The sequence below is a fragment of the Notolepis coatsorum genome (genome assembly GCF_963971535.1).
Source record: "Notolepis coatsorum genome assembly, chromosome: 17".
NCBI lineage: Eukaryota > Metazoa > Chordata > Actinopteri > Aulopiformes > Paralepididae > Notolepis > Notolepis coatsorum.
In genome coordinates this window covers 84294455-84320189 of record NC_140181.1, presented here as the reverse complement: position 1 = coordinate 84320189, position 25735 = coordinate 84294455, and the positions used below count along the sequence as shown (strand labels likewise).

The 25735-nt window shown below is 44.3% G+C and overlaps 2 protein-coding genes across 2 annotated transcripts in view; one reads left to right on the top strand and one right to left on the bottom strand.

Moving 5' to 3' along the window:
- Positions 1-14155, bottom strand: part of LOC311243665 (deoxyribonuclease-1-like) — a 58392-nt gene extending 44237 nt beyond the window's left edge. The window contains exons 1-4 of the mRNA XM_084332984.1: positions 13983-14155; positions 13738-13823; positions 12398-12486; positions 12201-12287 (exon numbers count right to left, since the gene is read on the bottom strand). Of these exons, the coding sequence (XP_084189110.1) occupies positions 12201-12287; positions 12398-12486; positions 13738-13818 (257 nt within the window). The 5' untranslated portion in view covers positions 13819-13823; positions 13983-14155. The remainder of the gene's footprint in view (positions 1-12200; positions 12288-12397; positions 12487-13737; positions 13824-13982) is intronic.
- A 3148-nt stretch (positions 14156-17303) lies between these two features.
- LOC311243862 (keratin, type II cytoskeletal 8) lies at positions 17304-24455 on the top strand. Its single transcript, XM_084333235.1, has 9 exons — positions 17304-17651; positions 18325-18533; positions 19054-19114; positions 19418-19513; positions 21740-21904; positions 22443-22568; positions 23248-23468; positions 23801-23847; positions 23993-24455. The coding sequence occupies exons 1-9, from the start codon at positions 17391-17393 to the stop codon at positions 24079-24081; spliced, it is 1275 nt and encodes a 424-aa protein (XP_084189361.1). The 5' UTR covers positions 17304-17390; the 3' UTR covers positions 24082-24455.
- Positions 24456-25735: the final 1280 nt, after the last annotated feature.

The window sequence follows — 25735 nt, the reverse complement described above, 5'->3', positions numbered from 1 at the left end:
TTCACAAGTTTTGTGTGAATGTATCTGAGAACGTATGAACACACCTGACAACCTGCGCTATTGTTATGCAACGTAGCCAGGTGGGTACTTAGCGAGTTGGCGCATCAGTCGAGTGCAGCGCATTCCTGTGTGCACACGCGTGCACACAGAGCCGGTTGCACGGTGTGCAACCCCGTCCCATGAGCAACGCACCCTTGCTGGTATACGATATAACACATAATGGTATAACACATAAATAACGGTGTAATGCATACTGTATATAACGGTATAACTCATATATAACGGTATACCGTATATATAATGGTATAATGCATATATAGTGGTATAACTATACCACTATCAGTTCCAGCACCTGTTAAACAGGGTGTTCCCCAGGGTTCGGTGCTAGGTCCGCTCCTTTTTATGATCTACCTCCTCCCACTCAGTGATATCATAAGGAAACATGGCCTCCACTTCCACTCTTACGCAGACGACACGCAGCTTTAACTCCACACCAAACCCTCTGCTCCCCTCCCTCCCCCCTCCCTCACTGCCTGCCTCCTGGACATAAAAACATGGATGACCACCAACTTCCTTCAACTTCATTGATTGATTGAATTTATTGAAAACTTTATTAACAGATTGCAGAATGGGTACAGTACAGTACAGCTCAATACATACAATTGTTAAGGGGATGCAGACCAGAGAAAGACTTTCATCTTGTTTACATCAGGGTCCCCCATTTTCAATTCATCGTAACATATATGACATATATGACATACAGATAGACAGTACTGCTACATCTATACATTTATGACATACCAGATTTGCAAATACAGTACTGTTTGTGATACGAAAAGAGTCCAGAAAAAAAGTATATACATTTGACGTAGAAACTGTACATTGGAGGAGGTTGGGTAGGTGGGGGGGGGGGGGGGGGGTACTGTACATTGGAGGTGGTTTGGTGGGTGGGGGGGGGGGGGGGGTTGGGTAGGAGTGGGGGGGGGGGGGGTTGGGTAGGAGGGGTGGGTGGGGGACACTGTACAACTGTACAAGCAAAACTGTACATTGGAATATTGACAAGACCATACTTGGTAATTTTTACTGTACATTGGAGGGGGTTGTGTTAGGACATTTACAGGGGCCAGTTTCGAATTGCAGTCTCCCGTAGGTGTTTTTTGAGAGTGTTTTTGAAAGTGGGTAGTGATTCACATTCCTTTACAGCTTTGGGTAGGGCGTTCCACATTGATGTGGCATAATTGCGAAACGTGTTTAGTCCCTTGTTTGAGCCGAATCTGGGTTTAACATGATTTGTGGAGCTCCCTCTGGTGTTGTGATCGTGGTATTCACTGACCTTTGGGAAGTATTTTGACATGTACATGCAGGGCCGCCTCAGGGGGTGTGCGAGCAGTGCGGTCGCACAGGGCCTCGCGGGAAGGGGGGCCTCGAAAAAAACAAAAAAAAAATGTTTTATTATTTTTTTATTATTTCTTTTTATTTCTTTTTATTTTTATTTTTTGTGAGGCCCCCCTTCCCGCGAGGCCCTTTTTCATCACAGACCTAAAATCTAGTTTTGCTTACATGCTTATATATTTCACATTAGACGTTTGTATAATAGTGTTCCGGGCTCTGCGGCTCTGCTGCTCTGCATGTAATATTCATGCCTTGAATATGTCATTTACGACAGGCGCGCCAGGCGCACCTTCCTGCTATGTATACCTGCACAAGGGGTCCTGACAGTCAGTTGGCTGCTAGCCGTGGATGGAGTCACACTCATGCTTAATGTTGCAATAAACAACTTAACGTAATCTCCTCGTCCTGAATGATTATTCTCTTTAAATCGAATACGACATGGTGTCAGAAGTGGGGTGAACATGGATATCAACGGAGTCCCATCGCCACGGATGAATTGGGATTCTCTGGACTTACCGGGAGAATGGAAGAAGTTCAGACAGCACGCGGAGCTAATGTTTTCGGGCCCACTTAAAAAGAAAGGAGAGGACGAGAAATGTAGCTACCTGCTACTGTGGAGCGGAGAAAAAGGAAGAGACATTTACAACACATGGACTCTCAGTGCAGATGAAGCAAAGGTATTGAAGAGCTACTATGACAATTTCGAAGCATACGTACTTCCAAGGAGGAATACGATTTTCGCTACAGTAGGTACAAATTCCATGAAAAAACCCAGCAACCTAGCGAGTCGTTTGAACAATTTGTCACTGCATTGAAACTACTTGTGAAGGACTGTGCATATGCGAACAATGATGAGATGGTTAGAGACCGTATAGTGTTTGGCATACACTCAGCAAAAGTAAGAGAGAAACTATTAAACGTTGGATCAGACTTGTCATTAGACAAAGCGATAGATATAGCTAGAGCCCACGAGCTAGCACAATCACAGACAAAGAGCTTTACTGGCGCCACGAGCAGCGCGCATGAGCAGCTCGTGCACGAGGTGCACAGACATGAACAGAAGAATGCAGCACAGAGGTACCGCCCCAGAACAGAGTGGACAGAGAGAGCAAACAGAGCGAGCGACACAGACACACGAAGGAACTGTGGATACTGTGGGAGCAGAGCACACAAGGAAGGAGATAACTGTGCAGCTAGAGGGAAACAATGCACGAAATGCGGAAAATGGAACCACTTTGCTAAAGTTTGCAGGGCCGGTAGTTTCCAGAAAAAGTCAGTACACAAGATTAGCATGCGCTCTGAGTCAGGCGAAGAGTCAGACGAACTGTATGTAGACACTGTGACAGACAGACGGTTTGATGAAACAGAACAAGCTTTCGCAGACATACAAATAGGAAAACAGGGCACAGAGCTTAAATTTAAGCTAGACACAGGTGCACAAGTAAATGTAATTCCTTTGAGAGAGTATCACAGTTTGCAAGATAAACACAAAATACAGCCTACTTCACGCAGACTGACAGGATATGGTGGAGAGAAACTAATAGTAAAGGGCACATGCACGTTAAAGTGTAAATACAAAGAGCGTGACATGCTGTTAGACTTTTACATACTAGACACTCAGGCACCCCCAGTTCTAGGTTTACAGGCATGCCTGAATATGGACCTCATTAAACTAGTGTTGTCAGTCACTGCGTACACAGATAAACAGACCATCATGGAAGAATACCACGATGTGTTTAAAGGGATCGGACTATTCCCAGGAGAGTGTCACATCCATATAGACCCAGACGCCACGCCAGTAGTCTGCCCACTGAGAAGGACACCGATCGCCCTGCATAGCCGACTGAAAAAGGAGCTACAGAATATGGAAGACACACAGATCATCACTAAAGTCATTGAACCAACGGAGTGGGTCAGTGCACTGGTCATTGTTGAGAAACCACGCACAGGCAAGCTCAGAGTATGTTTGGACCCTAAGGAGCTAAACAAGGCTATCAAGCGCCCTCACTACCCTCTGCCGACACTAGAGGACATCACACCCAGACTAACAGGCGCACGCTATTTCAGCGTACTGGATGCAAGGTCGGGATACTGGTCCATCAAGCTCTCTATGGAATCATCAAAGATGACGACGTTCAACACACCGTTTGGACGATACAGATTCCTACGATTACCGTTTGGACTCGCCACTGCTCAGGACGAATTCCAACGAAAAATCGACGAGACATACGAGGGACTGAACGGAGTAGCAGCTATAGTAGACGACATCCTTGTCTATGGCGCGACCAGAGAGGAGCACGACAAGAATCTACATGCAATGTTAGAGAGATCACGGGAGAGAGGCGTTCGGCTCAACGCAGACAAGTGCACCATCGGAGCCACCGAAGTGAGCTACTTCGGGCACATCCTTTCAGCTGACGGCATGAAGCCTGACCCAGGCAAGATAGCTGCCATCAAGGAGATGGAGGCGCCAAAGAGCCGTGCAGAACTGGAGACCGTGCTAGGTATGGTCAACTACCTGGCGAAATTCGCCCCGAGCCTCTCCGAGATCAATGCACCCATGAGACAGTTACTAAAGCAATCGAATGAGTTCCTATGGGAGCGCAGCACGATGCTGCATTCCAGAAGATGAAAGACATACTCACCAGTGAACCGGGGCCAGTCCTCATTTACTTTGACCCGGAAAAGGAGCTCAGCTTGCAAGTGGACGCATCAAAGTACGGTCTGGGTGCTGTGCTGATGCAGGAAGGAAGGCCCATCAGCTACGCATCCAGATCACTCACAGACAGCGAGGTCAACTACGCACAAATCGAAAAGGAGATGTACGCAGTCCTTTATGGATTCAAACGCTTCCACCAATATGCCTACGGTCGCCATGTTGTGGTGCAATCTGACCATAAGCCCCTGGAGTCGATCATGAAAAAGCCGATCGCCGCAGCTCCACCGAGGTTACAGAGGATGATACTACAGCTACACAAGTACAACTTCACGATCGTGCACCGCCCTGGGAAAGACATCCCAGTTGCCGACACGCTGTCCAGGAAATCACTCACCTCTCGCGACGACGGACTCAGTGAAGGAATAGACCTTCAGGTACACATGGTGTACAACAGCCTACCTGTACACGACGACAGGCTACAGGAGATCAGAGAAACAACAAACAATGACACACAGCTCAAGCTGCTCAGCCAGGCTATCATGGAGGGATGGCCTGAGGAAAGAAAACAATGCCCCCAGAACATCACTGAGTACTGGAACCACCGAGATGAACTATCCAAAACGAATGGAATCATTTTCAAAGGGGAGAAAATAGTCATCCCTACCAGCCTCAGAGGAGAGATGCTGATCAAGATCCATGCAGGCCACATGGGCATGGAAAAATGCAAACTGAGAGCACGAGACATCATGTTCTGGCCTGGTATGGGTAAACATATAGAGCAAGTCGTGGAAAAGTGCTCAATATGTCAAGAGCGCCGCCCATCAAACACCAAGGAGCCCATGATGCCTCATCGTATCCCACACCGTCCCTGGCAGGTGGTAGGGACAGATCTCTTCAACTGAACAACCAGGACTACGTTGTGACCGTCGACTATTACAGCAGGTTCTTCGAACTAGACAGATTTCACAGCACCACATCGGCAGCTGTAGTCCACAAGCTAAAGGCAGCCTGTGCCAGACATGGCGTCCCAGAGACTATTGTCTCAGACAATGGACCACAATACAAGTCTAAAGAGTTCGAGGCATTCGCCAAGTCGTGGGAGTTTACACACGTCACGTCAAGCCCACATTATCCGCAGAGCAACGGACTAGCGGAGAGAACCGTAAAGACAGCAAAATCACTCATGGACAAGGCTAAAGCAGACGGAAGAGACCCTTACCTAAGCCTCCTTGAGTATCGTAACACCCCAGTCGACAACTTCAAATCGCCGGCACAGCTGTTGATGAGCCGCAGGCTGCGCTCAACCCTCCCGAGCACCAACCAACAACTGCGGCCAGGGGTAGTCAGCCCCAAAGATGGACATGACAAGCGAGTGCAGAGACAACAGCACCAGAAGAAATACTATGACAGGTCAGCTAGACCACTGCCCCCACTACACTGTGGTGAATCTGTCAGGCTCCAAGAGTATGGACGCTGGAGGCCAGCAGTAGTCATACAACCAGCCGACACTGCGCGGTCATACCACGTTCGCACTCAAGATGGACGCGAATACCGCCGCAACCGCAGGCACCTGAGGGACACAAAAGAGGAACACTTCCAGGACAGCGACGGTCTGCCAGGTCCAGAAAGCGTCGATCAACCACCGGACACCAACGCCCCTGAACTGTCAGAGGACTCAGAAGCGAACTCAGCTTCATACTACACCAGGTCCGGCCGAGCAGTGAAGCCTCGGGACGTACTAGACCTGTGAATGTACAGGGTGTAGGCGGATCGCTGCCCTATTATAACACCATTATATACCCCATTGAGGAAAAAAAAAGAAAAAAAGAAACGGGGTTGTGAAATGTAACAGAATATTAATGTATACTGAAATGGATGACTTACTATGTGTGCTGAAATTTATGACTTACTTACCCTGTTTACTTGTCAATATGCTCCCATTTTGTTAGCAGGTTAATTCTATGAATAAGAGCTGCATATGGTAAGAGTTGTGAGACACACGATAATATAAGCTTTGAATACATACCTTATTCACAGCTGAAGTGTTCAAATATTCAAGCAGACTTTCCAGAATAAGAGTGCACACAATACGAACTGTAATACCTTGATACAAGAATCAATTGTTAATTAATGCTTACCTGTTTACATTGCCTGGTCCTGACAGTGTAACGCACATGGTCAAGTCAAGTCAAGTCAAGAGTTTTAATTGTCACGGCATACAAGTATACAATGAAATGCGGCGTGGTCTTGCCCGCAACGATGTGCAATACAGTGGTACAACATATAATAGAATCCAATAAAAAAACAACATTGTGCAATAAACAGGTAACAGGTAACATGGTGTGACATCTCGGTATCTGTACATAGTTATTTACAGAGCATATAGGACATGCTAGGTAGCTTTGGTAGTGCAATACACTGTTCCTGTTATTCTAATTTCAAGTGGCCTTTCCTTTTGGCCATAAGTGTGCGTGTGTGCGGCATGAGTGTGTGCCCGCTCATGTTAAAGTGGCTGCTAGTGTGTGAGTGTGCACAGCGTGCGTGTCGTGTGTGTGTTCATGTGTGCTTGTGTGTGGATAGTTCAGTGTTCTGTGGCACTCAATGTTCATTGTTCAGGGCTCTGATGGCCTGGGGGAAGAAGCTGAGCCTAAGCCGCTCTGTCCTAGTAGCTGGGGTTCGCAGGCGTCTGCCTGACCTCAGCAGCTGGAACAGGCTGTTATTGGGGCGGTGAGGGTCTTTCATTATCCTGCAGGCTCTGGATTTGCAGCACCTCTTGTTGTATAGAACCTGCAGGGGAGGTAGTGCAATACCCGTGGTACGCTCGGCTGAGCGCACCACTCTCTGTAGGGCCTTCTTGTCCTGTGCCGTGCTGTTTCCATACCAGGCAGTGATGTTTCCGGTCAAGATGCTCTCTACAGCTTCCCCGATACTCTGAACTTCCTTAACTGTCTCAGGTGGTAGAGGCGCTGTTTCGCCTTCTTTACTACTGTGTCTATGTGTGTTGACCATGTCAGATCCTCTGAGATGTGGACCCCCAGGTACTTAAAGCTGCTCACCCTGTCCACGGTAGCCCCGTTAATCATCAGTGGTGTGTGTGTCTCCTGCTGTCCTCTCCTATAATCCACGATCAGCTCCTTGGTTTTACCAATGTTCAGGAGCAGGCTGTTGTCCTGGCACCAGCGTTCCAGTATCTCAACCTCCTCCCGGTAGGCCTTCTCGTCGTTGTCCGAGATCAGCCCCACCACCACCGTGTCGTCTGCGAACTTCACTATGGAGTTGGAGCTGAACTTGGCCACACAATCGTGTGTGTAGAGTGAGTACAGCAGGGGGCTTAGAACACAGCCCTGGGGGGACCCGATGCTCAGGGTGATGGTGTTGGAGGTCTGACCCCCCACCCTGACCGCCTGGGGTCTTTCACTCAGAAAGTCCAGTACCCAGGCGCTCAGGGCGGAGCTCAGACCCAGCTCGATCAGCTTGTCCACCAGTCTGATGGGGACTATGGTGTTGAACGCTGAGCTGTAGTCAATGAACAACAGTCTCACATAGCCCCCCTTCTGACGGTCAAGGTGGGAGAGGGTGCTGTGCAGTACCTGGGAGACCGCGTCGTCAGTGGACCTGTTTGTCCTGTATGCAAATTGCATAGGGTCCATATCACTGGGGAGGGAGGCACAAATGTGGTCCTTGACCAGCCTCTCAAAACATTTCATGACCACAGAGGTGAGTGCCACCGGTCTGTAGTCATTTGGACATGTTGGGGAGGGTTTCTTCGGTACAGGGATGATGGTAGACATCTTGAAGCAGGCAGGGACCACTGACTCCGCCAGGGATTGATTAAATATGGCGGTGAACACCGGGGCAAGCTGGTTGGCACAGGACTTAAGTATGCGTCCTGTTATACCATCTGGGCCAGCAGCCTTCCTGGTGTTCACCTGCATAAATGCTCTTCTCACACTGTGTACCGTCAATGAGAGAGCCCCCCCGCCCCCCCGCGGATGCCCCCCCCCCCTCCACAACAGCCGGTGCACCAGTGACGTCACTAGCCGTTGGGCTAGCAGTGCCACTGTTTGCACCAAACCGTGCGTAGAAGGTGTTGAGCTGGTCCGCAAGGGAGGCGTCGTCGCTCCCCATTGAGGGGGCGCTGACTTTGTAGTCAGTTATAGCCCTCAGTCCCTGCCATAAGCCTCTTGTGTCATTCTGTGCCATTTGTGCCTCCATCTTGTCGGCATACGTCCTCTTAGCAAGTTTGACAGCCTTGCGCAGAGTGTAGACTGTTGTCTTGTACTCTTCCATGTTTCCTGACTCTCTGCCCCGGTTATAAGCAGTGGTGCGAGAGTTCAGGGCTGCTCTGATAGTACTGTCCACTCATGGTTTCTGGTTTGGGAACACCCTCGCCTTCTTTGTGGGGACGATACTATCAGCCAGTGTTGTTATGAATGACACCACAGCGTCTGTGAAATCGCTGACGTCACTGTTACTCCTCTTGAACATTCCCCAGTCAGCGACGTCTAGTGCGTCCTGAAGCGTGGCCTCTGATTGGTCGTCCCATTTTTTTACCTCACGTGACACAACGGCGTCACGTGATCTCTGTTTATATGTGGGGACCAGCAAGATGGCGGCATGATCCGACGTGTTCGTTGCTCCCGCTAATGATGGAGCCGGTACAGCCTTGTATCCGGCTCTGAACGGGGTGTAACAGTGGTCGAGTGTATTTCCTCCCCTTGTGGAGCAGACGATATGCTGGAAGAAAGACGGCATGACTTTCTTCAGATTCGCCTGGTTGAAATCCCCGGCTACGATCATGGCTGCGTCTGGATGCTTGATCTGGTGTGTGTTCAGATGTTCGTGTAGTTCCCCTAGCGCCCTGCCGACGTTCGCCTGGGGGGGGATGTACACTGCAGTCATGATCACTGCAGTGAATTCGCGTGGAAGATGGAACGGGCGACATTGGATCGTGAGGTGTTCCATGTCGGGAGAGCATGAACGGGAGAGTATCTTCACCTCCCCGGGGCTAGTCCAGCCGTTGTTGGTCATAAGGCATAGACCCCCGCCGATGCTCTTCCCGGAGGCTTCTGTACGGTCCGCTCTGAAGATGGTGAAGGAGTTGGAGGGAGAGATGCTGTGATCGGGAGTCACTGTTTTCAGCCAGGTCTCCGTGAAACACAGGATATTGCATTCCTTCATCTCTCGCTGGAATCGGACCCGCGCTCGTAAATCATCCATCTTACTCTCTAGCGAACGAGCATTCGCCAGGAAGATAGATGGAATAGCCGGACGGTAAGCAGATCTTCTTAATCTTAATCTGATCCCGCTCCTCTTCCCCCTGTGTTTCTTTGTCTTGCGGCCGTCTTTGTCTCCCGCGTTGTCTTTGTCTCGTCTGATCTCCGTTGGCCATTCTTGGCATGATAAAGTGTCTCTAAACTCCTCTTTGAGTCCGGAGTTTAGGTCAATAAGTGACTGGCGGTCGTATGACGTCCCCGCCAGTGATGCTTCGATAAAAAAAGTAGTAAAAACAAACATAATAACTAAAAATGTGCACATTCGTTGCTGAGCAAAACCCACAGCGACTGACTCGGGTCGCGCCATGTTAGGTATTTTAACCAGGTTAATGTTTACAAAGAAATCCTTACAGAGTATTGCACAATTTTTCTTTATTTCAATCTATGTTCATAGCTTATAAAGCTTTCTTTAAAAGAAGGAGGATGTAATATTCATGCCTTGAATATGTCATTTACGACAGGCGCGCCAGGCGCACCTTCCTGTTATGTATACCTGCACAAGGGGTCCTGACAGTCAGTTGGCTGCTAGCCGTGGATGGCGTCACACTCATGCTTAATGTTGCAATAAACAACTTAATGTAATCTCCTCGTCCTGAATGATTATTCTCTTTAAATCGAATACGACACTGCAGATAGACACGTTTGTAGAATAGTGTTCCGGGCTCTGTGGCTCTGGGTTTTTCTTTTGTGCAAAGCATCGTTGGAGGACTAACACTAGGGGGAGCCGAGCTGGTTGGCATCGGTCTGGTAGTCGGTAGAGATATGTGAAGAAGACCGGATCCACGAGGGAAGGGGCTACAGCCAGGTACAGGATCTATTCAGCGCTATCCAGAGGTGCGAGTGGATGTCTTTTGAAAAGCAGCATGGAGCAGAAGAAATAACACTGTGTGCCATAAGCTTGTTATCAATACCAAGTATGATTAGGTTATGCCAAGACGAAGAGGACGTTCGGCAGATGGACTGAAGATGAAAGTTGTTGCGTGTTAGAACCTTCAGTCAGGCTATAGCTATGTCGGCTAGTAGCAATTAGCTAAAGGCAGGGACAGGTAACTAGCGTTAGCTAGCTACGTTATCGAGTGCTGTTCCGGGGGGACAATATCATGGATGGGACTGGTACTTTTCATCTCCACGGTACGAAAATGCGTCGACGTCGTCTCCTTCCAACTTTGCCATTGAATCTGCGTTAGGGTGAGTTTTTCAAGCAATCTATTCTGTTCCCGCTGTGGTCTCTGTCTTTCTGTCTCTCTGGTGCTGCACCCACCCGCCGTGGTGTGTGTGTCTCTCTGTCTCTCTCATGCTACACTCACCCGCCGTGGTGTGTGTGTGTGTGTCTCTCTGTCTCTCTCATGCTACACCCACCCGCCGTGGTGTGTGTGTGTCTCTCTGTCTCTCTCATGCTACACCCACCCGCCGTGGTGTGTGTGTGTCTCTCTGTCTCTCTCATGCTACACCCACCCGCCGTGGTCTCTCTCTCTCTCTCATGCTACACCAGTGGCGGCTGGCCACTAGGGGCGCTCGGGCGCCGCCCCCCCTGGTTAACCCTGGTTAAAAGAGAGAAGAATAAGACATTTTTTTTTTTGTTTTTTGTTTTATAGCCCTATAAATAATATACCCTTCCTGCCAGAGTCTTCAGGGTATTCTTGTTTACCAGTGAGGAGATCCGGTACAAGAATCGAGTTCTTGCACCGAGTTCTTCAACAGCAAGAAGACCGAATTAATAGTTGTAGCTTCCCCAGCCCTCCTCCAAAAGATCGACTGCCTTGTTCTCTCCGTGGATGGCTACTCCATCTGCCCCTCCACGGAGGTAAGGAACCTGGGCGTAATACTGGACTCAACCCTCTCATTTCACCCTCACGTCAAGTCTGTCACCAGGTCTGCCTTTTTCCACCTCAGAACCATTTCCCGCCTCCGCCCCCCACTCTCCGACACCTCAGCGGAAACACTCATTCATGCCTTCATCACTTCCCGCCTCGACTACTGTAACGGAAACCTTCTTGGTGCTCCCAAGAAGGTTCTGGATCGCTTACAGTACGTCCAAAACTCTGCTGCGAGGGTCCTCACGTGCACCAAACCCTGGCAGCACATCACCCCCACCCTGCAAAAACTCCACTGGCTCCCCATCAACTACCGAATCCCCCACAAGATCCTCCTCCTCACCTACAAATCCCTGCACGGGTTGGCCCCTTCCTACCTGACCAACCTACTCCACCCCTACACTCCAGGACGAGGCCTCCGCTCCTCCAACTCCTCACCATCCCCCGCACCAGACGTTCTACACTGGGAGACCGAGCTTTCTCTGTAGCTGCCCCCAGGCTGTGGAACTCCCTCTCCCCCTCCATCCGAGGCTCTGACACCATCAACCTCTTCAAAACCCACCTGTTCCCACTTGCCTTCACACAACACGGCCCTGCTCCCAAGTAGCTGACCTCCTGACTCTTTTCTTTTAAGCCACAGATCCCATTGTTTTTGTTGTTTGTTTTTGTTTTTAGTTTTTGTAAATTTCTTGTTGTTACTATACACATATATTCATTTTTTCTCATTTTTATTTACCCTTTCTTTTATATAGCTTCTCTCTTCAACAGTGTCCTTGAGTCTGAGAAAGGCGCTTCTTTCTTCAAATCCAATTTATTATTATTATTATTATAATGCATATATAGCAGTATAATGCATATATAACGGTATAGCACATATATAACGCTATAGCACATATATAGCGGTATAGCGCATATACAGCGGTATAATACATATATAACGGTATAACACAAATATAACGGTATAGCACATGTGACAGCTGTGGAATAGAAATAGCCTAATTATTTTTGAATGGCCATGTAAGAAAAGTATAATAATGTGGGCTAATACTTTGACTTCACCTGTAGAGAAACAGGAACTGCTCCTTGTAACGGGTCCTTCCCAAGCGGATACTGAGTTTCGGCGTGTAGTGGTGTGTTGTGGTAACTCTGCGAGGTACAGAAATAGTCAAACTTAAGGAATAAGCAAGAACCAGCTACCATATTTCATTAGACAAAATACAACGGAATCTGGATGAAGTAGCAAGCCATACAATTACCTATTCAGTTCTTTCAATAAGCAGACGACTGAAGAACCGCTCACGTCCACCACCTCTAGAATCACTATGATGTCATATCGAGACACTATCTACAAAACACAAAACAAAGAATTACTGTATGGGACAACAACCTGGTTTCATTTTTGAAATTATAAGATAAAGTACATTACAATTGTAGCCTTCAAAGCGATGAATATTGTCCAGGCTGTCCTTTCCCTCTGCGATAAATCAAGTTATTATCATCCCCAGTTCTTATCATGAATGGTAAATGGTGCATTGATATAGTGCTTTTATCCAGCTTACAGCTGCCTTTCCGCACTCGTAAATCCTGCTCTTAGCTAGGAGCGAATCCCATTAGAACCATTCGAAAGTGCCAACATCGGCCTGAAAGGCTCGTAAGTGGAGTTACAATGAAATTTGCTCGTAACTTTTCTCGTAGGTGCGTTCATGAATGAAAACCAATATCTCTATATATATATCTATATATATAATATATTAATATAAATGGCAAATTACCCTAAGGTTCTTCATAGAAAAGAAGTGCAGGGAATGTTAACTTTGTGTTGTATTGTATGTGTTTTGCACAATCTTACCAACTTTCAAAAAGAACATTTTTACACCATTTACCAAGTTTATCATAGTTATGCTGGACCTGGATACATACCAGTGCAAGATTTATGAGTGTGTGTTTCAACAAGGCGGAATCGAGAGTAACGCATGTGCATTTCATGAGAAGTCAATCAGTTAGTAACTGATGTTACCTAATAGGGCCACGCCCTCCGGATCTGCCCACAAATGGCCTAAACAATGAGCAGCCTCTCAAAGTTCTCCTTTATTTGTAGTTTAGTAGTTAACTACACCTCAAAATAGCTAAAAGGTTATTATTAACTACAATCACTATGTACATGTTAATTGAACTACCAGAAAGCTACTACAAAATGTATTTAAACTGCTAGATTAATTACATGTAAGCAACCTACTCTTCCCAATACATAAAACATTTATTCATTCATTCAACATTCAGAATAATTCTTTTTGTCTTTTCAATGCATAGGGCTTCTCTGTAGGCTTATCTGTAGGCTACAATGACAAGCCCCACCACTTAATCCTCTACACACACACACGCACACGCACACACACACGCACGCACGCACACACACACACACACACACACACACACACACACACACACACACACACACACACACACACACACACGCACGCACGCACGCACGCACGCACGCACGCACGCACACACACACACACACACACACACACACACACACACACACACACACACACACACACACACACACACACACACAAAAGATAGATTTTACCTTGGCTAATGTGGAAAGGACATCTGGATCACCAACTTTAGTCAGTCCAAATCTCTGCACGTTAAAAGATGCAATCTTCATAATGTCTGAAATGGGGAAAAGACTGTTAAGACCTGTAGATGTTCGTACACAATTAGTATGGTCAAAAATACATTACCAGAACAATTCTTCAACAGATACACTCACACACACACACACACTTCTCTTCCTGGTGTTAGTTTTCATGACGCTCTTTTTCTACTCACCTACTACAGCATATGCGATTGTGTGAAGAATATGGAGAAGAGGAGGTAGAACACACACATGAAACAACCACAAACCTATATGAGAGACGTATTTCTGTTAGATATTCATTCAATAGGAGAGAGACGGTGACAGAGAGACATAAAGATATGCCTGTCTGATATTGAATGGTCCTTTCACCCCTGGCAGACTGGTTTTATGTCAACAGCAGGTACTGTAATAGTATCCTACTGAATGGAAACTTGCTGCAAGGTATAATTATGTCACAGTACAGACACATTCCAGCCCGTTTAGCCATTAAACTATCAGACTCGATTTGTGAAGAAAGACACTATTATATATAATGTTTATATGTGTATATTTAGAAATATTTATAAAAATAATAAGTTTTAAATAAAGTAAAAAGGAAATCAGGTTTAAATTTGTTTATAATGTTTATAATACTATAAAGACTGTAAACCTGATTTGGGCGTCAGAGCTGCTGACTAAACTGCCCTGGGGAGCACCTCTGGATATACAGTACATAGAAACGGATTCTTACTCAAGCACTGCACTTAAAGGTGTTCGGTCCAGTTATGCTGCTCTGATCATGTCATCTTGGAGTTGACAGGCTTCACATTATTCAGATGAATATAGTAGAGTAAAAAGTACAATATCATACTTCTGAAGTATAAACAAACTATACAATATAAATGATCATTCTGTGTAATATATTTGTCTGTGTCAAAGATTTAGCCAATTTTGAGCATTGTACTACACTTGACGTAAGGCTGAGCCCGAATGTTCGAAAATTCGAATTTTTAATTTTTTATAAAATATTTTTTTTTTTTTTTTATGTTTCTTTTATGTGTCTATTCATTCTGTTTGAACCAATGTGGTTTTTCTTCACAGTTGCAGATAAATATTAGGCTACACTAATATTATAGTATTAAAAAAAACTTTATATTCATTAAAGAAAGTTGATTTAATAAAAAATGGGGAACTCATTTAATCAGATTAATCACTTTATTCAAATTGAGGATTTAGTTTGAGGATATTTAAAAAAAAAAATTATTATTAAAAACGAACGTTCGAACGTAAAACCCTGACGAAGTTCGAATCCCAAAAACAGGCTTCGGGGACAGCCGAGGTGTAGTTTGAGGAATTCTAATAGAATGTTTGGAATCTGTCCTCTGGAACCACTCCCAAACATTCCATGCAGGGCAATACACATCAGTCATACCTATGTATAAATATAAAAAAAAATATGTTTTAACTCAAAACAAACATCTTTGATTCAGAACTGTCTGTTTTGCTGTTTTATTGCAGTCGTTTATTTATACTTATTATTAACTTGAAAATTCTACTAAATTGAAATATCCATTTATGTACAATTCTGATCTACTTGCACTTTACTTAAGTGTTTTCATTCTAGGGAACTTTACTTGTATTTTTACTCCACTACATTTCAAAGGAAATATTGTACTTTTTACTCCACCATATTTATCTGAACCCATCAGATACTAGTTACTTTGAAGAAAAATATTTTGTATAGAAAACGTAGAACACTCCCTCCCACACACTGGAATACACAAAGTAAAAAGTTTATGCTCAAATTGCATCAAAAACGTATTTTATTAAAAAAAAAACATATCAATAGACTGCGTACATGAATACAAAAGAATATCAAAAACGATTAGGGTTACCTCATTAGCCCTAGAGATGACAAATATCAATGGTGTGCATTATGTAATCTGGTCAGATATGGAATGGTAGACTTGTAGACAGTTCTCGTCCTCATGGGGCAGAGCTTTCTAGCCTGTCTAATAGTCCCTACCATGGATACAGAGCAGTATGTTGGGAGGAATAGCTAATTCATCGTGTAGAATGCATACTTTTACTTTAGATACCTAAGTACATTCAATATCAAATACTTCTCTACTTTTACTTTGAGTAGAATTCTGAATGGAGGACTTTTACCCTATTTTATTTGGGTATTTCTACTTTTACTTAAGTAAAGGAACTGTGTACATTCTGTGATTCAGAGTTAACAGCTTGATCAGATATAATTAACTATAATTTAGAACACCTGTAAAGCGGAGTGATACATGAATAGAAGTCCCAGTGCTGTTGTACTCTATAAATCAGTGGTTCCCAAAGTCGGGGTTGCGACCCAAAGGTGGGCCGTGAGCAGCCACGGGAGTGCCGCGAGATAATTAAAAAAATTATAATAATAATAATAATTTGTCAGGCCACTGAACTTAGAAGCAGGCCAGGACAGTGTTTCTAGTTGTATTCTAAAATTCGATTCTATTGTATTCTAAAATGTGACTATATGGTTTTATATTAACTTAATAAACAAAAACAAAAAATCTACTTATTTCAACGAACATTTCAAACTAAATAACAGATTATGCACATAAAACGCTGAAAACAACCGAAGCAACAATAGTATTTTAATGAGGCTATTATTATTATCATTATTATTTTGCAACAAGTTAGCCCTCTCATAAATAGCACATATAAATGAATAACTAACTTGAACTAACTTAATAGGATTGAAGTGATATTTGGCTTAAAAAATCGGTCGCCTGGCAAAAAAAAAGAAGAAGAAAAGCCTGACGATGTGCATTGGGCCGCGGCTCTCTGACGCCTTATTTTCTGGGTCCCGGCCTGAAAAGTTTGGGAACCCCTGCTCTATATCAGCGCTCATGGAATGTCCAATCAAATAACTTGTTCGGAACTAACTGTGTAATGAACAATAACAATTCATTCTACTCTATTATTATTTTAAGTGCTGCTATGACAACTGAAATTCTGAAGGAACACTTGACTTGACTCTTGACACTTGACCAGTAGTGAAAGTGAGTCAGCGCCGTTCAGTTCTGCGTAGTAAAATAATTATTGCTGGTATGGAGACTGGAAAGAGAAGCTCTCGATGTTACAGAGCAAAATAGGTGTTGTCCATGTTATTCTGACCATTGAATAAAGCTGGTATTCATTAAAGGGTATATATTTCAAATATATGTTTGTAATGTTCTCTAACGTCATTTATTTAAAATCCCATAGCGGCAGGTTACAAAAGCAGCAGATATTCTTGCATGTTGTCTGCATCCCTAGAGCTGCACCAATAAAACAGCATTAATGTCCAAACACAGGTGTACACATGAAGCTGCTCAACAACCCTGGATTCCAGGACACCACAGGAGACAATACAACCAGTTTGGAGCAGGAGGAGGTGGGAGAGAGGAATGTGTCTGACTGGTTCCTCCACATTGGGGAGCATTGGGGACATACCTGTACTTACTATCATGCCACACCTATTGTCCAAGGCTATAAAATAGTCATCCACCTGAGGAGTGGTACCTAACCGAGCCTCTCCAAGCCTTCAAGCTCATCACAGCAGGGACGACCACACAACGCTATCCACCATGAGTCTGAGGAGCAAGCACAGCGGCCACCCAGGGATGTACAACTCTTCTGGGGGCTTCAGCAGCCGGTCCATGGGCTCCTCCAGCACCAGGTTCAGCGTGTCCATGCCACTGGGCTCCACCATCACCCCAGTGACCATCAACAAGAGCCTGTTGACCCCACTCAACGTGGACATAGACCCCGCCATCCAAGACGTCCGCACCCGGGAGAAGGACCAGATCAAGGGCCTCAACAACCGCTTTGCATCCTACATTGATAAGGTGAGGAACCAGCCATTTGATATGGTCACTGTTGAGAGAATTCAATGTCTTGTTGTCTATGTTGAGAGAGTTCAATGTATTGTTGTCTTATGTAGATTGAAAAAGGAAATTGCTTCATATAATGTATGTCTTACAGCAGTGGTTCTTTTCATATCCAGCCCCCCCACATTGAGACGTAACAGGCCAGGGACCCCTATTTGATAAGATAGACCCCTATTCGATGAGAGAAGATGTTTGTTGTTGGATATGATTTGTCATAACTGTCTATACTGTAGGAGGGGAGATAACAGCAGAGAGAATGAAACCTGTGATCAGAATAGTAATTCTTATGTTCTTATCCTCTCATTGTGTTACTTATTGTGAATAAATTATTGTGTTCCCAGACCCCACTTTGAGAACCACTGTCTTAAATTATTCAGATAGACATAATGTATTACAGTGATTCAGAATTGATCAGAAAATGTGGGAGAAAGACGTTTTAATGTCAGAAATATAGTATTTTTTGTAGCCTCCCTCATCCTTTGTTTAATGATTCAGGAAAAGCAATATACTGTACATCCTAACAATTAGAGAAAGCATCATAAATCATAATCACGCAGTCATAAATCTTGAATGTCAGAACTGATTAGCGGTGTATTTGATACTGACACATTGGTGTGTATGTGTGTCCCAGGTGCGATTCCTGGAGCAACAAAACAAAATGCTGGAGACCAAGTGGAAACTGCTGGACGGACAGACTGCAGCCACATCTAACGTTGAGCCAATGCTGAAAGCGTACATCGCCGACCTGCAAAGACAGCTGGCCGCGGTCACTAATGACAAGGACAGACTGGACATTGAGAATAACTCTATGCACAAGAGTGTGGAAGATTACAAGTCAAAGTAAGACCCATGTGGCGAAATACCTGTTGTAGTAGTAGTAGTAGTAGTAGTAGTAGTAGTAGTAGTAGTAGTAGTAGTAGTAGTAGTAGTAGTAGTAGTAGTAGTAGCAGCATGTAGTGAAATGCCTGTAGTAAGATAAGATAAGATATTCCTTTACTGATCCTCTTGGGGAAATGCAGGCATCATACCAGCATGGAGGGGGGAGGTATGGGCATGGTAATAGTAGAAGACATAAATATAGGCAATACAATAGAAAAGTTAAAAACAACAACAACACTTAGAATCTGAATATATACTATGAGTAAGTAATAGTAGTAGCAGAATGTAGTGAAATGCCTGTGAAAGAACACAAGCTGACATTAAATATCTGATATATGGTGGACTGGTTCTGTTGGAGTAACTACTAGTCTGTTTAGAGATAGGTGGTCACCCCAGGTAATACATCTGGATTCATAGATACTGAGGGTATTTTACGTTTTGAAACCTACCTATCTCCTAATTCTGCTCTGTCTGGTTCCAGGTATGAGGTGGAGATCAACAAGAGGAACGGCGCAGAGAATGAATTCGTCCTGCTGAAAAAGGTACATAGTCAAGACCAAATACTGCATGTATAATTGATTGATTGATTGAAAATTGTATTAATAGATTGCAGAATGGGTACAATACAGTACGACTCAATACACAGTACACAATTGTTAAGGGGATGCAGACCAGAGAAAGACTTGTCTTTCGTCTTGTTTACATCAGGGTCCCCCATTTTCAATTCATAACAATCAATCAACAATCAATTCATATTAACGTGACCTTGTCTCACAGTGCGATAAAAGGTATCTGGGAAATCTTGTTCTGTTTTCATCTGAAGTCTTGTTTCTCACCGTTTGCAGGACGTGGATTCTTGTTATCTTTCTAGGGTGGATCTGGAGGACAGAGTTTCTGGCATGGCAGACGAAATCAACTTCCTCAAGCACCTCTATGACGAGGTGAACCATCAATAGACAATTCCTGTAACTGATACAGAATACCGTATAATTCGTTTCGAATTATACGGTACTAGAGAATAATACTCACATAATTGTATATTAAGTTGTACAATTATCAACTAAATACTTACAAGGTAGGACACAGTGTCATAGAGAGCCGCCACTAGGGGCAGAGTGGCTAAATGTGAGTGAGTGATTGAGTGATTGAGTGATTGAGTGATTGAGTGATTGAGTGAGTGAGTGATTGAGTGAGTGAGTGAGTGAGTGAGTTAGTGATTGAGTGAGTGAGTGAGCGAAAGAGAGAGAGAGTTAGTGAGTGAGGTGCCTCGCCTCTAAACACTTTTTTTTTTAATGTGTATGAAATCGGGGCTGCTAAAAGTAGGTAAAATTGATCTATCTCAAACCTGCCCTTTTTTCTTGATCCTCCAATCACAACTGCTGTGAGGGAAGCAACAGTTGTGATTGAAGGATCAAGAAAAGTGGGCGGAGCTTGTAATGAGATTTGATGTTAACAATTTTAGAGATAAAAAACACTAGGTTCCATTTAACTATATTTTCCAGCTGTCACTCATACTCAGCAGAGTCAAGTCAAGAGTTTTATTTGTCACGGCATACAAACATACAGTGAAATGCGGGGGGTCATCTGTAGAGGGGGGTCATCTCTATGAAAGCGGCCCACCACCAAGAATAATGACCTCAAGTCTCTTGCCTTTAACGTCCTATCAAAGGTCATTTGAAAGAGGAGCTCAAACAGAGTGTCTTTTAGACACCTTTTCAGTTTGCTTATAGGGTCAAACGAGGTGCAGGGATGCTACTGTACCATCACCTCGCTTGATGTCCTGGATAAGAGGTAGCAAGAGCTATGGCCCAGTAGTTGATGATTTTGTTCATTGGCATGATGCTTTAAAAAGGAAATACACACACATTTATATATATTTTTCTTTTTCTTTTTACAGCTCATGTCTCAAAAGCAAAAGATAGTGTGTAGATTTTAAAACCCACTTCTGCAGAGCAGTGTCACAAAGGGTCAGACAGTTGCCTTGGTATAACCACTTATTATAAGTACCTGGACATTGGTTGAAATTCTGCTATAATTTGTTATATATTGACATACTGTGCATGAAAGGTTTAGTTTCAGTTTAGTTATGGCCATGAAATATTTTACTCAAGACTATGTGTTTTTTTTTTATCTACCTTTTTCTCCCATCCCAATTTCCTCTCGTGCCAATTCTCCCTCCCCTGTCCTGTTTGTTGCTCGCATGTGCCCCCCACTGGCCGGTCGTAGGGAGGATAGAAGCCCATCACATGTCCCCTCCGATACATGTGGAGGCAGCCAGTAACTTTTTTTCACCTGCCAGCGCGGACTCTCATTGGCGAGGAGTAACGTGTAGGAGGCTCACACTGCCCCCGCCATTTTCCTGTCTTTGCTGTGCAGGCGCCCTGACCGACCTGTAGGAGTCGCTGTTTACAATGACCAGACTACCACCCTTCGACTCCCCTCCCGCTAACTCTGCCAATTGAGTCAGTATGACGGCCGGCTCAAGCCGGAGGCAACGCTGACAGCCGGATTCGAGACCGGTGTCTCTTGCGTTGGTGACGAGTGCAATGTCCGCTGCGCCACCCAGCCGCCTAAGACTATGTGTTTTACTTTTTATATATGCTGCAACACCCATCGCCTACCTAAATAAACCATACTTAGACAACAATCCTCTCATTAACTGTATACTGATATACTATACTGTATACCACTGTATAATCATTAGTAATTGTGTAACGGTACACGAGGAGGCAGCTGTTGCATCTTTCCACCTGAACAGCGCGATCTCTCAGTGGCGAGGAGTAACGCGTGGGAGGCTCACGCTGCCCCCGATACTTCCTGATTCTGCTGTACAGGCGCACCAACCGACCTGTAGGAGTCGCTGTCCACAACGTCCAATCCCCACCCACCGGCTTTCCCACCCTCTAACACTGCCAATTGTGTTAGTATGACGACCGGCCAAGCCGGTAGCAACGCCGAGAGCTGGGCTCGATACCAGCATCCCCTGCGTTAGTGGCGAACGCCTTGCCCACTGCGCCACTCAGCCGCCCTACATTTTACAATTATTTGATTGTATTCTAAATGTGTAATGTCTATGAACTATGAATTATGTGTCTATGGATAAGGAAATACTGTACTCTGTGTAGTTTGTTTTCATAGAGTTGTCTTCTTCCTTCCCACACATGCAGGAGCTGCGTGAGCTGCAGGACAGTCTGAAGGAGGTCTCTGTGGTGGTGCAGATGGACAACTCCCGTGGGCTGAACATGGATCACATTGTGTCCGAGGTGAAGCTACAGTATGAGGACATTGCTCAACGCAGCCGCGAAGAATCTGAACGCTGGTACAAGAGCAAGGTGAGGAGCCGGTATAGAAGACCAAGAACAGAACCAATTACATTACATTACATTATTTTATTTCTTCTTGTTATTATTATAATCTTTATATATATATATATATATATATAATTTTTTTTTTTTACTTTTAGTGTATAGGGAATAGCACAGGGAGTCAAATAGTTTAATTAAAACCAAAAGATGTATTCAATCTTTATTTAATCTGGAAGGATCATTGAGAGCAAGCTCTCATTTACAATGACATAGAGAAAAACAAAACATAATAAATACAACAACAACAAAAAACTATAGAAAAACAGAAAGTCAATCAATTAAACATTTTAAATATTTAAAAACAACTACAGACTGTGGTGAAGTGGTTTGCTATTAACGATTTAAACTGAGCAATAGATACTAATGAATTGAGTTTTAAAGTGCATTGCAACACATTCCATGTTTCTGGGGCACAGAAGCTAAAAAAAATCAACTGTCAACCTGCTTGTAGCATGAGGTCATCTTCAGGACTAAATCTTTTGTTTTTATCATCTGCCCAAACCAGTTTGACGAGATGTCCTGCCAAGCTGACCAGTACAACAGCGAGCTGCACAACACCAAGGGGGACATCACTGAACTCAAACGTCAGATCAACCGTCTGCAGAATGAGATCCTGACTGTGACGTCACAGGTGAGGAGAGACTGACAACTACAGGAGAGCAACCAATGGGTTCATAATCCCTAGTGACAGACCCCACATTCAACTCACGTTTAGAGTTGAAGATTTAGTCTGTGTGCTGTTCCTTGTCACAATCCAAAGAGTCTACTTAGATGGCACTTTCACAACCAGAATCAGAAAGGTCTTTATTGCCAAGTAGTTTACACATACAAGGAATTTGATTTGGTCCTTTGGTGTGACATTAACGGACAGACAATAATTGTTCTCCCCTATGGTAGAATAAAATAAAAGGTAGAATAAGATCAAATGGAATATAAACTAAATTAAAATAGAAGTACAATAGAATAGAATAGAATTATAAAATGAAATAAAATAAAATAGGCCAGGGCTGTACAGTTGTGCACGATGTGGTAGAGTATATAATAAAAATAACAATACAGTGGGATGGAATATTTAACAGGGCTGTGCAATTGAGCAGTAATGTGCAAAAAGAGTGAACAGTAAACAGCGAAGAACCAGGCTAAAACAAACAGAATGCTAGGTGGGAGGCTAATGTTGGCAATGTGGCATGTTGAACAGATATATGATATAAATTACTCCTAAAGGAGACGGTGTGGTCATGAGTCGTCTGCTCTATCTGTCTCATGATCCACCTGGCAAACCCCTCCAACCATCCTTTCAATGTTCTCAGCTTGAAAACCTGAAGGGGAAGATAATCGAAGCAGAGGAGTTCGGGGATAGGACTGTGAAGGACGCAAACGAGCGCATCAGGGACCTGGAGCTGGCTATACAGAGAGCCAAACAGGATATGGCACGCCAGGTCAGAGAGTACCAGGAGCTGATGAACGTCAAGCTGGCCCTGGACATCGAGATCTCCACATACAGGAAGCTGCTGGAGGGGGAGGAGGACAGGTGAACAAGAGCTTTTGATTGGTTAATTTAAATGGGTTACTTTTACATTTTTAAATGTAGTTGGTTACCTTACTGGCAGGTGGACAATTGTACCAAATGGGCTCCTTGTTTTTACAAAAGAATTACAGGAAATATAAACTATGCACAATGATTTTTAAGCTAGAATGCTAGACATAAGAACCATATATAGAAAAGCTGAATGTGTACCATAAAGGGTTTTTGTGTAGTTAGTAGTTACACAAAAAAGGCTAAATGTGTTACAACCATCCTCAAGGTCCCCAGTTTCATGTAAACATCTCACCATGTATATTCTGCTCATCTCTCATCCATAGGATTGGACAGCAGAGTATCATGAACATCCACACTGTGCAGACCCCAAGTGAGTATTTTACAACCCCAGGCGAAATGCCCTGTTAGACCTTTTAGTCCTACTTTAGACACCTATAATGGTTCAGGCAGTGGAGGTGTACTGTACTATTACCCCCCCACCCTCATTCTCCACCTTTCTCTCCTCTTGACCCCAGTGTGCTATGTGACCAGCACCCAAACAAGACAAACTCCAGTCCTCATCAAGACTGTGGAGACCCAGAACAACTCCAGAGTGTACATGTGAAGCAGCAGCATTATACCAAAGAAAACCCTTTACTGTGACTTTATCTAGTCTACTAGAAATCAACTGTACCAATGAGGCTATATAATATATTATGTCTGTATATTCATTGTTTGTGTGAAATGGTGCCATAATTCTAATCTGTAGCTCTTGATCTGGGAGGCGATACAATGTGCCAAAGGCCTACAAAGAACATCTATGAAACACTTGTGCAATCAGTCTAAATTAAATTACATTTAACTTATTTTTACGTTTTAATGCCTTTAAATGTTTCCTGGGTGTGTGTTTTCTTTATGTTGTTATGTGCTTTGTGTTTCATGTTCATAGAGGAATATATTCACCCTAGTGGACAATAAAGTTGTGTGAATTTAATTTAACTGAACTCCCAGAATCTTGTGTTTCAAAATGACTGTGAATATCAGCTCGGACAAAAGACATTGATCACATGATATGACAGTTGTACATTTCATTCATTCTCTTCATTCCAACCTCCATCCCCTCTCGAGCACATCAAAGTGTCTAGACAATACTAGTCTGTCATAGTACATCAGCAACCGACACGAACACCAGACAAAGGAGACAACAGCTGTGTCTGTCTGGTGACAGGATGTTGCATCGTTGCTCTGTGGCTGTCACCAGCTAGATGATATGCCTGACACTACGGCAGGTGTGTTTAGTCAGATTCCAGGGACAAGGAGCTACAATGAAACCATAGCAGTGTAATCTAGTATACTACTATACAATTACATGAGCTCATTCATACTTACCACCTTAGACCTGGAATGGTGTGGGAAACAATGTATGAATCTCTCTATAGAGTCTACATAGATATAATATAAGTATGTGATTCTATTGTACAGAGATGTACAGTAGTATACTGTATATATATATTAGTATAGTCTACTACTATGCTATGACTAAATTATATTTAATATTTATGCTGGTCCAGTCCCAGCAGGCTTTAATATACCCAGCTGACAGACCCTGTGGTGGGGTTCTGTGTTGGGGCTCTGTGGTGGGGCTCTGTGGTGGGGCTCTGTGGTGAGGCTCTGTGTTGGGGCTCTGTGTTGGGGCTCTGTGTTGGGGCTCTGTGTTGGGGCTCTGTGGTGGGGCTCTGTGGTGGGGCTCTGTGTTGGGGCTCTGTGTTGGGGCTCTGTGGTGGGGCTCTGTGGTGGGGCTCTGTGTTGGGGCTCTGTGGTGGGGCTCTGTGGTGGGGCTCTGTGGTGGGGCTCTGTGTTGGGGCTCTGTGTTGGGGCTCTGTGGTGGGCTCTGTGTTGGGGCTCTGTGTTGGGGCTCTGTGGTGGGGCTCTGTGGTGGGGCTCTGTTGTGCTGCCGAGAATGTTGACACATGATAATATTATTTCCTGCCCTCACTTGACTGTCTCGCTTCAGCTGAGGCCAACTGCTGTCTAACTGGTTCTGTCAGTGAATTAATTGGTCCCGCAGCAGTGTGTGAGGCCCTCAGTAAACCTAGATGCCCACTGGAGAGACTGGGGAGTTTACTGTGCTGTTCTGACTCCTTGTACAGACGGAGACAGAACCGATCTTTTTAGTTTTCATTTCAAAAACGTTTCAAAAAAGTTTCCCGTAAACACGAAATTGTGTCCAAACGAAACCACTGAAAATGCTGTAACACCGCCACAAATGTACAAAATAA

What these genes read in the sequence shown, in the direction of transcription:
- LOC311243862 (XM_084333235.1), top strand. Translation starts at nt 17,391, where the DNA reads ATGAGTCTGAGGAGCAAGCACAGCGGCCACCCAGGGATGTACAACTCT. An exon ending in GTGGAAGATTACAAGTCAAA is followed by an intron (nt 18,534 to 19,053) that starts GTAAGACCCATG and finishes GTCTGGTTCCAG; the next exon opens with GTATGAGGTGGAGATCAACA. An exon ending in AATTCGTCCTGCTGAAAAAG is followed by an intron (nt 19,115 to 19,417) that starts GTACATAGTCAA and finishes CACCGTTTGCAG; the next exon opens with GACGTGGATTCTTGTTATCT.